General features: G+C 40.8%; 1 protein-coding gene across 1 annotated transcript in view; it reads right to left on the bottom strand.

Moving 5' to 3' along the window:
• Window positions 1–12,811, bottom strand: part of WIPF3 (WAS/WASL interacting protein family member 3) — a 54,933-nt gene that overhangs the window by 3,568 nt on the left and 38,554 nt on the right. Inside the window, exons 3-7 of the mRNA XM_075212292.1 lie at window positions 10,808–10,937; window positions 9,434–9,550; window positions 5,386–6,144; window positions 2,249–2,395; window positions 1,140–1,241 (exon numbers count right to left, since the gene is read on the bottom strand). Of these exons, the coding sequence (XP_075068393.1) occupies window positions 1,140–1,241; window positions 2,249–2,395; window positions 5,386–6,144; window positions 9,434–9,550; window positions 10,808–10,937 (1,255 nt within the window). The remainder of the gene's footprint in view (window positions 1–1,139; window positions 1,242–2,248; window positions 2,396–5,385; window positions 6,145–9,433; window positions 9,551–10,807; window positions 10,938–12,811) is intronic.

The raw sequence follows: 12,811 nt of genomic DNA, 5'->3' as shown, positions 1-12,811 counted from the left end.
GCGTTTGAATCACGCCATTTTGGAGGGCGGGAGGGGGCGGAACAAGGCCAATCGCGTCATTTTGGCCCCGCCCCCGCGACGAGAATTCCGTTGCCCCCTCCCGCCCTCCAGTCACGCCCCCTCTTTCCGGGAGTTGGTAAGTATGCTTATAAGTGCATCCACTTGTGCTTGGAGATGCGGGTTAGAGCACCCACGTGTATGTTCAGTACAGTGGGAGCATGGAGACACAAGTCAACCATGCATCGTACAGATGTGTATGATTTAGACCTACATGTACCTATTAATAAGTTGCATCTGTGCACATCCTATAGGTAGGGTACAAGTTTCTGAGTTGATGATGATGAGGAACGCACTGGACTGGACTGCACTGGATATATATATATATATATATATATTTATATTACTTCTCTAGCATAATGGGAAAACATATATTATTTGAATAATGTATGATTACAGTATTAAACATGGGAATACAAATATGACTGCATCCTGCCACACAAGTAGTGCCACATTATTTTTATACCACAGACTTTAGTAAGCTGGCTGTGGATATATGGCCTTGAATTATGTGTGTCTACACCCTAGAAAAATCAGAGACATCCCAATACCAGTCAGCATCTTTTGTTTAGGTATTTTTATGAAAATGATTAATATTTTCACAGATCATAAATATATATAATCACGCAATAAGTTGCAATACCGAAGGATGACGATATGCATTTGTGCGTCACAAACATTTAACAACAAAAACTGGATTTAAATTGTGAATTACTTCCTGGATATATATGCAGAGACAGATTTAGAGCCAACAGCAAGATCAACCACGAGTTAGATTAGGTGGATGGCACCATCATGTGTATGTTGCCTTTGTCCACCAGACATATGCAGTCAGGGGCTTTTATACAAGTTTTGTACATTTATTATAATCTCACAGAAGAGATTTTTTCCATGTGACTGAATAAATGCAGTAGTTTTGGGTAACTGTAGGACAGAGCAGAGGACAAAAGTTTAGATCGTATCAGTAGTACAGTCCAATCCCAGGTATTGCAAATCTATTGGTTAGTATAAATAATTACAAATACAAACACAAAACAAAGTCCTTTACTATACAGATTATGTTTTCATGTGCAAGAACATACCAGCAGGGCACTTGCTGGGGTAAATCCGTTCAAATGGTTCATATAGTTCTGGAGGTGGAAAGTCCTCCACTGAATGAAAGGTGAATTTAGATTCAAAGTCATCTGTAGAAAAGATAACAACAGAGTCAGATATTTATTTTGTTATAAGTCTTACCTGCATTAAGCCCATGTGATTTGGTGCCAACATACACTGCGATAATGGCAAAAGTGGAAGGCTAAGATGCAGTGATCTGGATGTTCAGTCTTCAGGATTAACAGTTGAAACTAAACGCATGGCCTCCTGTATTTTCATCTCAAGCACAGAGTTTACACATACATCAATCATTGTTAGCCCTGTATTTTTATCTTTCAATTTAAATTAATATAATTTTGAAGCTGACATTAGGACACGTATCTGCTGATTTTGAGCATATGATATGCGAAATCACTCTGCGCATACAAGTTGGCAGGTACCAGCGGTAAAACAGCCCTTTTTCGTGCAGCAGGAAAGGGCACTTACTACAGCCTGCGAGATCGTGGTCCGGGATGGGGCATGTGACCGTAGTGAATGTACAGTGTGGAGGCGTACCAAACTGGAGCACACAAAGCCACGGCCGTAGCAAACTCTACGGCCGTGGAAGTAACCGTTCTTCTGCTGTATCTCTTGCTCCAGCTCTGGGTCTAGCCTAAGTTAGCCGACGGGTCAGGTGACATTACAGCTGGCTGCCCCGTCGGCTCTATACAGTGTTAAAAATAGACTGTGAAAAAACCCCAAAATGTGCCATTCCCCCTCCTAATGCTATTAACCCTAGTGCTGTCAGCCTAGGATTAATAGGGGGGAAAAAATGCGTTGGGTCCCCCTGATTTCACAGAAACCAGCACTATGCTAACTAGCCGGGCTTGTAGGCACTATAGCAAGGGTTGGGGGGGGGGGGGGCACACCCGCTGCCATAATGACAAACCAACCCCAGGCTGATCAGCAAGGAGATGAATTCCCTAGGGACTGGGATCTGTCCCCCCCTGGGGGGCCGCACATAAAAGAATATGATATGATTTTCATTAAAGAATATGATTCCCATGAACAGCGGATAGTTTGAATATAGGAAAGAAGGTAGGGTTAATAACATTACCTTTGCCAGGGCTATGAGAGTGATGTGTCTGTTGTGCTGAATTCCAGCCTGCTGGATGCTGATTAGACTGCGGTCTGCTGGTCAGCTCTGTTGATGGTGACCTCACCGGAGGTCGTGGAGGAGGAGCCAGCCGTACGCCACTACTCACTGATGGAAAGAATAAAAGGTTATAAACATTTGCATATTTGATCTGCTGACCATGAGTGTCTTACACTGCAAAATGAGTTTAGATTTTAAAAATGTTATGGATTTTAAAGGGCATATAGTCTCAAAATATTTTCATTTTAAAATGTATACAATTAAATTCTGAAATGACTTTAGATTACTGTATTTTATTTATTTAAGTAAGCAAAAGCTGATTTATGGCTATTTGTTTATAGTTTATAAACACACGTACATCCGGCATACACACATCCGTATTCAGCAAGAGGCAGATCCGAAGATATATCTATTGATGAATACAGGTCTAGGTCCACTCTGCTCAAACAGACAATATACTGCAAGATATGTCCAATACATATGTGGAATTTAAAGTCACAGAAGAATGTACAGAGAAAAAAGCTATTCAATTAATGTCCCCTAATAATAATACAGGGCCTGATTCATTAAGGAACTTAGGCAAGAAATTTCTTTCTTAAGTCTCCTGGACAAAACCATATTAAAATGCAAGGGGTGAAAATTAGGTTTCTATTTTGCACTTAAGCTAAATACTGTCTGTTTTTTCATGTAGCACAGAAATACTTGATAGCTTATTTGTGCACTGAAATTTAAAGTTGATATTTGTGTGCTACATGAAAAAACAGACAGTATTTAGGTTATGTGCAAAATAGAAAACTAATTTGCACCCCTTGCATTGTAACATGGTTTTGTCCAGGAGATTTAAGCAAGAAATTTCTTGCCTAAGTTCCTTAATGAATCAGGCCCATAGTAATTAATGACAAAACATAAAAAAGGTGTTTTTTGTAATCACCCCCTCCCCATAAAATACATTTATTAAGATGGTCTTAATGTCTACTGCGCATAAAATGAATATTTCCAGTTGGAAACCCATGTTCCAGCAAGCATACATAGCCATCATCACTAGTAATCAGCACTTACACCAGACCTATAGCTGGTGCAAGTGATAATTAATAAAAGCACATACCTTAGAGATTTAGATACCCAAAGCTTGAATCAGAGCTTGGCATGCTAGTATACTGACTACATGTATATGTGCATTCCCCTCCCCATTCCGCCCCCGAAAAAGTAGGCTGTAGCAAAGGTCCTATGCGTTTGACAATGAATTGGACGTTGCTGTGTTCTCTGGTGTATGGTTCGTTTATGGGCTTGCACAGTGTGATTTTATGCAAATCAGCATTACGTGCCTTAATGAAATGAGGCCCATCATCTTTACAATATACTTATTTTGAAAACAATATATTTAACCCCTTATTGACTGGATGTATTTTGTATCTCATTAACCAAGCCCATTTTAATATATCTACGATGCGATGTATCATATTTACAGGGAATAGCTTATTTTTTACTCTTCCCAAGTAAATGTTATGTTGTTGTTTTGTTTTTGTATTTTTCAGTTAGGAATGGCTTTATGTTGGTAGCATATTGAAATAAAAATCTCCATAATTTATGCCAAAATTGTATTAGCTTGTTAGGGTTGACAATAGGGTGTAATAAAAATAACTAAAAATAGTAATAATTGTGCTTATTTTCCTTCCAGATTTATAACTTTTATGCTTTTAAAAGGCAGAGATGTTTAGATTGCCAGTGAAAAGGTATGTCGTTAGTTTATTCCATTTAACTAAAAGCCAGTATACAAGGTCCCTGGAGTAAATGAAGGAGTATGGATGGGACCTCTATTTCAGAAGGCTGATCTGAGTTTCCCAGCCACCAGTTCAGGTAACTGCCTAGTTGTCATGCTGCAAATGTGTGCATTTCTTTGTATTTTAAAAGGGTGTAACTGTATACAGTCTGGGCTTCAGGAGAAACTAGATTATACTGAGGCTGAGGGCAACAAACAACATGTCTTTGACCAGGGCCATCTTAACAACATTATGGGCCCCCGGGCAAAGCAGTGCACCGGGGCCCCTAGATATAGATATATAGATGTATACAGATACAGATATAGATATATAGAGATAGATAGATGTACTTGCTCAGTGACCATTGTAGGTTTATTTTGCAGGTTTTTTCTTTTGCAGGATTATTTATTCTCATTAAGAGCCGTGCCTATGGGGCCCCCTTGCCCGTGGGGCCCCCAGGCAGCTGCCCATCGTGCCCAATGGAAAAGATGGCCCTGTCTTTGACACATGCAAAAATGTGTTCCTGTAGCAAAAAGCCATTTTTATTTTTTTGTGGTGTAATTTTTCACTATGGCACCAATTTTTAAGATTAAGTACAAGGCTCAAAATGGAGTGATCGCAAGGGAATATAAAAAATATCTGCTCCTTCTTGATGGGGGAAGCTGTGCAGATTCAGCCTCTCCTTGCTGAATGTGAGCTAACTGCAATAATGCACCGAATTCTCCTCTGAAATGCAAAAATTAGAACTGGTAATGTGCATTTTGAGAAGCGGGTGGAAATGACCATAAACAGCATCATATGGACAGGGCCGTAACTAGGGCTGTGCGACAGGGGCGACCGCCCAGGGCGCAACGCTGAAGGGGGGGCGCAATTTAGGAATATTTTAGGTTAATTTGGTTAAAATTGAGGGCTAGGGAGGCGGCATTTGTCTTTCTCGCCCCAGGTGCTAGAATTTTACGTTACGGCTCTGCATATGGATACATATAAGTACAGACAGCATGCACATAATCAGAACCTGTAGGAGTTACTGTACATGTTTTAATTCTTCCCTCAGAGAAAACCTTCTTGGATATCAAGACACAGAATACAATTCACTGATGACTTAGGTGTATCAAAATGCACCCTGGAAAGATGATCAGTGAATCTGTATAGAATATTGTGGAATGATCACATCTATAACTATAAATGACCCATGAATTTTCCATGATTATAAAAGCAGATATAAAAAGTTACTGTAGGCAAACAATGAACCTGCTTTGGGCACTGTATGTTTGAACTGCTGTTTTATTTTAGCTAATTGTTTTGTACAATTTGAAACACTTTACAAAGTTTAATTACCTGCAGATCTGTGAGGTCTTCCATGTACAGGCATAGGGGGGACAGAAGGTTTCCCAGAAGGACCCTTTGATGGTCGAGCTGGAGCATTTTTGGCCTCAGTGGTTAAGACTGGTGGTGGTGGCAATGGTTCAGATAGTCTTCGTCTGCCAGAATTTGTTAATGGAATAGAAACTGGAGGTGGAGGAAGATCATCAGGTGGTGGAGGGAAATTGTCTTCTTGTAGCCTGCCATGTGCAGCAGGTAGAGGAGGTGGGGGAGGTGCTGAATAATCAGGTGGTGTAGGGGAAGGGCTTCTCCTACCTGAATAACCAGTTGGTGGTGCAGGTGGTGGATGAAGGGGAGCTGGAGGTGGTGGAGGGGGGAACGAGAGAGAGGGAGGTCGTTGAAATCTTGCAGACCTGTCTTGAGAGTTTAATGATGTTGGCGATGGTGGGGGAGTACTTGATGTTTTTGTGGATCTTTCTTTAAAATGAGAGGGAGTTGGGGAAGTTGGCATCACAAGCTGAGGTTTGTTGCTGGATGGTGGAGTTGGGGAACTTGGCATCACAAGCTGAGGTTTGTTGCTGGATGGTGGAGTTGGAGGTGGCGCCAGTGAAGAATGACCAAGGACTGTTGGCCGTGGTGGTGGAGCTCTAACTGCCACTGTTGGCGGGGCAGAAGAACTTGGTGGCTTTGGTAAATCAGGTTTACTGGGTATTTCATCCAGTTGTTTAGGAACATTTGTCTTCATTCCTGGAAGCTGTGGGGCATTTCTGTTTCCTGCGAATACAAGATACAGGGTAAAAATCTTAGTTGTTCCATAAATACCAGGCCGGGTTGACCATCCCAGGCCATTATCTGTTCAAGTACAATACATGTACAAGCATCAGGGCTGAATGTACCAATAGTTATTTAACTGAAGGCAACGTAACAATCGAAACTCATGTCAACAGGTTTCAATATAAAAACGTAATGCAGTATTTAAGGTACATCAACGTAAAAGATCACTAAACCTATCAGTCTTGTTCTCATTTATTAAGAGAACACCAGCAAACACAGTAATAAAACAAGACTGGTTATTAACAAACAGGCAAAGAGATAAGAGGACTACATGTGAGAGGTTAAGTGCCACAGATTACATATTGGTCCAGCCAGACTGTAATGGAAAGTGCTAGCTATATATGTCAGTCACACAGCAATGTTGGCTGTCAGTTGTTTGAGGAATAAAGAAATAAGACTATAGGTAATTTGTGCATGAACTGTGTGGAGAGTTGGTAATTGGGTAGAATAGCCTTGGGTGTGTGAAAACGTGGCTTGAAAAATTGATAAGCTTGCTAAATTAAATTAGTTTTTTGAGAACTCATAAAGGTTTGTAGCAAAGGGGAACGTTTCTATGCAAGGGAGGAAATTAAACAACAGTGGGTTGATACCAAAAAAAGTCCTTTAAGTGGAAAAGGGAGCAAGTAATGCAGTAAAGATTAGAGGGGTCAGGAGATATTTTGAGACAAGTGGGCAACACTGTGGCACAGTGGCTAGCATTGCTGTCACACCCTACTTGGGCTGTGGTTTCAATTACAACCAGAACTGTCTCTATGTGGAGTTTGTATGTTTTCCCTATTTTTTATTGGGTATCCTCTGGGTGCTATGATTTCCACCCACAGTCCAAAAACATACTGGTAGTTTAATGGGCTGCTGACAAAAAGAGGCCCATGTGTGTGCTGGTGCGGTAACGAATTTAGACAGTAAATAAATAACAAGTGTAGAGGTTTATGTTGGTGCAGATCTGTTAATATCTTTGTAGATTTAATCCTGATAATTGATTTTTGATTCCATGGAAGCCTATACACGGGGTTTACTCACATTATCACTCTGACCTACACTGTGGTGTGGAGGGAAATCATCTCCTAAGAAAGTTTCCAGAGCTTCCGTTCAGAATCAACTGCTGTCTAAAGTATTTATAACTAACGTTTCTCTACTACTCTATATAGGACTGGTGAACCTAGGCTTATCTGGTAGGTTTAGGTCTCCTAAATATTATCTAATCCCCAACTGCGATAATTAGTGACAAGATTTTGTTTAACTATTTTTTTTTATTCCACTTTGATACGAGTTCAATATATCCAGCATTACAAGACTAGTGTTTTCCACTTAGTCTAAAATATATATATATATATATATATATATATATATATATATATATATATATATATATATATATATATATATATATATATATATATATATATATATATACACACACACACACACACACACACACATACATACATGTTATTTATATTATTATCAGAAGATAGGGAGTCAGAGTATTAAGGTCCCCCTATGCTCCAGCACTCCAGTCTGTTTTACAGAACTTTGGCTTCCTGGTTCCTGATTCGGCTTTGTCTGATCCTGCTTCTTGAATCTCCTTTGGGCTGATTGGATTTCCTGGTTTCCTGACTAAGCTTTTGGCTCGTCCCCTGGTACTTTGTCCACATGGACTGACTTCGTATTGTACAACCACGGCTCTTCACCTGCTACTTCGCTGGTGGATATCTTGGAGGGCCGCGACCTGCGCTTCTGCTATAGTAAACTTCTGGCGGGAGTCCCTGGCGCAGAGCAGAGGTGCGCTTAGGCATGAAAGTAGACTTCAGCTCAAGTATATTCGTGACAGGTGGTTTGAGGTAATATATTTCAGGTTTGCTGGGTTTCTATAGCTTGCAGAATCAGAATGACGTGAATGTGAGATGTGAGGGACTAGATTTGGTGATATATCAGAAGCAGAAAGACTGAGGAGTAGAGAAGATTATTTTGTGGACATTTGAATGTGATAAGCTCATAAGTGCCAAAATAAGCTCAGAAAAGGGGTGGAAAAAATGCTTAGGCAGCAAAGAGGTTAACTGGCAAGTGAATCACTATTAAACTTACCACCTATAATAATGTGCTCATAGGGTAAATTATTATCAATCTTAACATTGTGTTTCAGTTACTTCTCCGTTTTGACCAAACAGTATGGTGAAATGCAGCCTGCCTTACTCTAAATACAAGGTGTGTTTCCACACATTGAAAAGTTCTAAGACTTCAGAAGCCAAGGATACTGCTCTTCAATTGTATTTTCGTCTTACTGAATATAAGCATCACTTCAGATTTACTGTATGAAGTTTTACCATCTACCAAACTAGCTTTCTCCCTGCAAGAAGGATCTTCACCTGTGGATAAGGTTTTATTATAAGGCAGTTTCAGTTTTTGCCACTATAATATACTTATTTCTTGAAATTCAAACTAGCAACATCCCTGGATCCTGAAAATAATAGAAACAAATTCATATAGGTTTCACTTGGATGAGAGCACATTTCTTTATTCAATTGTCAACTACTGCTTGTCCATTATGTCCAAGTTAGAAAGGTATAGAACAATCTGCAGCCAATCATATCATCCGAATGTTCACAGCATCTTGTGATTAAGTGAGGACAGGGCTGCATGTTACCGGGGAGGTGTTGAAGTGTGAGGAGGGGAATAGAGGCAAGTAGGATATCATAGACTGGTGCAAGGCTACGTACCCACTGGCATTACACTATGTGTTTAACATGCTTTTGTTTAACGCAAGTTAAATGTAAAATAAAATCATTCACCAAGGTAGACATAATTGCGCTTTTACATGCCTTTACCTTGTGTTGGTAGGTTTCACGTGTTTTAATGCAGTTAAAGTCTATACATTCAAACGCATGTTAAAACACATCTCAGATGCCAGTGGGTACATGTACTTAGGCAGTGGGTGGAGCAGGGATCCCAAGAGCACAGTAATGATGTGAGGTTCCTGATACAGAAAGCACATGGAGTCAAATATACTTCTGTATGAAAGAACATCCTACATCCAACTTGTTTTTAAACTTTGCTTTGTAATCAAACATCTAGTCACTCACTTAGTACAACATGATGAGAAAAGTAATACACTAAGTAGAGCTCCCCTAAGCCGATCTTTAGTACATGTGCAATGCACAGAATGAAGACTATATGAATAGAAGAGTAAAGTGAGGATAATCATTAATATAACAAGTAGCAGTACTCTTACCTGTTGCATCTCGCTGCCCTGGAGGCTTAAGCACAGGGAATCCTCCAGAGAAAAGACCACCAGTAGGGGGTGCAATTGCAGTCCTGCCATTTCCTGTGCCACCATTTTTTTGGGCATCTGCACACAAATGCAAATGGAGAAGATATTATTAAATATCCATAGTCATATTATTATATTTTTATTTTGTATGAAAACACTAATCATTTCCATGAGTAATCCACATAATGGGGCATATTCAATTGTTGGCATTACTGGCCAAAGTAACGCGGCGCACATACTATTACCGTCATTATGGTAATAGTGCGCATAAATCCTGCCGCGGAAAATGGAAACAATTGAATATGCCCCATAGTTAGCATCTTAGCCTCATGTTTTTCACTGCTGACAGGCAGGAGAGATCTGAGACAGACTGGTCACTATTGTGACATTACAGGATTTCCTGTAGTGTTCAATTTGATTTGCTTTGTAAAGCCAAACAAGTTAGTCACCATATTCTATGATATTGTGAGCACTGGAGGTTTTTAATATTTTATAGTACCTTTGCCAAGTAAGCAAGGTGGCAGTACCCCCAGGCCCGGCGCTCCCATTAGGCAAGGTTAGGCACTTGCCTAGGGCGCCGGGCTCTGGAGGGCGCCTGGAGGGCGCCACAAGAATTTAAATTACTTTAAAACTGTGCGGCGACCGCTGACCATACCTGTCACGGCCGCCGCACAGCATTCAGATGCACGGGGGAGGGGGGAGAGGCTATTGCTCACCACCGCCGCCTCTCTGCTCCGTCTCCTCCCCTCCACTCACTAGTGTCAGTGAGTGGAGGGGAGGAGACGGAGCAGAGAGGCGGCGGTGGTGTGACAAGATAAGGAAAGACGGGGTGAGGGGGGAGGAGGGCGCCGATTTTTGCGGGGGGGGGGGGGGGGGGCGGCGCTGATTTTTGCGGGGGGGGGGCGCCGATTTTTTAAAAATGCCTAGGGCGCCATGGACCCTAGCACCGGCCCTGAGTACCCCCTTATATTAGTAAATGGAAATATGCATAGAAATTAGGTTCTCTGTCTAGAATATTGAACGGTTATTTATCTGTGTTAGTGGCCTGTGCTGACATTTTCCCCCAAAATGTATTTATTGCGCTTCCTGTACAACTCGTTCTCCATTATAAACCCTGTAAATATGATACAGATCAAGAACAGTTGCTCAGCTGTACTATAAATTCATCTGAATCCAGATTTTCAAGTAAAGCAGCTTTGAGTGTATTAGCTCATTGTATCCAGATATGGGATAGAATGCATTGATGGGAGAGATAGCAGCATACATTAGAAACACATTACATAATTACAATTCACATCAATCTCCTCAGCAATTGAGTTAGCTACACAAACTCACTCTCAATTACGGGAGCACTCCGATCATTGACCTCAGTTACTTTTTTTAAACGTGCCCCTTTGTGAATGTCTGACAGTAAAGCAGATCTCCCGCCTGTGTCCTGCTTCAGTTTTGGGGGTGCTGAGCGGCCCTGTTATAAAGGAACAAATCAATAAGTTAAACATGCACATTTTAGTTCATACTACGGAACAATGTTAGTTATGCTGTATTTTACAATGAAAAATAATTTAACCTATGCATACCATAATTACAATTGAGCTTTTTCTATTCCTGGGGGTAAATGTATCAAGCTGAGAGTTTTCTGGCGGGTTTGAAAAACCAATCAGATTCTAGCTATCATTTATTTTGTGCATTCTTCAAAATGACAGCTAGAATCTGATTGGTTGCTATAGGCAACATCTCCACTTTTCAAACCCACCGTAAAACTCTCAGCTTGATACATCTACCCCCTGTTCTCTTACGGTAACATCTTACGGTAATTTAATGACAATTCGTAAAGCTTTCACCTAGCTTGCAGTACTTTTGCAGCAGCAAATACTACATTCTGTGATACTACAAAGACAATATTGAGGGGGATTGGTTAATGACAAGCTGTTTAGATAACAAATACAATACCAAGTAACTAAGAAACTAAACTTGGCAACTAAGAAATATATGGAATTCTTATTACCCTTTAATAGAATGTGCAACCTGAATTTTATATAGTGTTTTCTGCAATGCACTTAGAGTTGGTATGCAAGATAGAATGGTTTTAGCAGTTAAAAAAAAAGGGTTGAGCTTTTGCAGAATTCCGTTTCATGAAATATACTCCATATCCACAAGACGGCAGTGCTAAATAAACATTTGTTGCAAACTACATAAGTTGCGTAGATAATACAGTCATGGCCAAAAGTTTGAGAATGAGTGAATGAGACAAATATTATTTTTCACAAAGTCTGCTGCCTCAGTTTTTATGATGGCAATTTGCATATACTCCAGAATGTCATGAAGAGTGATTAGATGAATTGCAATTAAAGTCCCTCTTTGCCATGACAATTAACTTTATCCCAAAAACACTGCATTTCAGCCCTGCCACAAAAGGACCAGCTGATACCAGGTCAGTGATTCTCTCATTAACACAGGTGAGCGTTGACAAGGACAAGGCTGGAGATCACTCTGTCATGCTGATTGAGTTAGAATAACAGACTGGACACTTTAAAAGGAGTGTGGTGCTTGAAATCATTGTTCTTCCTTTGTTGACCATGGTTATCTGCAAGGAAACACGTGCAGTCATCATTGCTTTGCACAATAAGGGCTTCACAGGCAAGGATATTGCTGCTAGTAAGATTGCACCTAAATCAACCATTTATCGGATCATCAAGAACTTCAAGGAGGGAGGTTCAATAGTTGTGAAGAAGGCTTCAGGGCGCCCAAGAATGTCCAGCAAGCGCCAGGACCGTCTCCTAATTTGATTCAGCTGCAGGATAGGGGCACCACCAGTGCAGACCTTGCTCAGGAATGGCAGCAGGCAGGTGTGAGTGCATCTGCACGCACAGTGAGGCGCAGACTTTTAGAGGATGGCCTGGTGTCAAGAGAATCACTAAAGAAGCCACTTCTCTCCAGGAAAAACATCAGGGATAGATTGACACTCTGCAAAAGGTACAGAGATTGGACTGGGGTAAAGTAATTTTCACTGATGAATCCCCTTTCAGATTGTTTGGGGCATCTGGAAAAACGCTTGTCCGGAGAAGCAAAGGTGAGCGCTACCATCAGTCCTGTGTCATGCCAACAGTAAAGCATCCTGAGACCATTCATGTGTGGGGTTGCTTCTCAGCCAAAGGAGTGGGCTCACTCGAAATTTTGCCTAAGAACACAGCCATGAATAAAGAATGGTACCAAAACATCCTCCAAGAGCAACTTCTCCCAACCATCCAAGAACAGTTTGGTGACGAACAATGCCTTTTCCAGTATGATGGAGCACCTTGACATAAGGCAAAAATGGTAAGTGGCTTGGAGATCAAAACA

The sequence above is a fragment of the Mixophyes fleayi genome, chromosome 5, assembly GCF_038048845.1.
Source record: "Mixophyes fleayi isolate aMixFle1 chromosome 5, aMixFle1.hap1, whole genome shotgun sequence".
In the NCBI taxonomy this organism is placed as follows: Eukaryota; Metazoa; Chordata; class Amphibia; order Anura; family Limnodynastidae; genus Mixophyes; species Mixophyes fleayi.
Note: the sequence above shows the minus strand (reverse complement) of the source record. Positions and strands in the feature narration are given on the sequence as shown.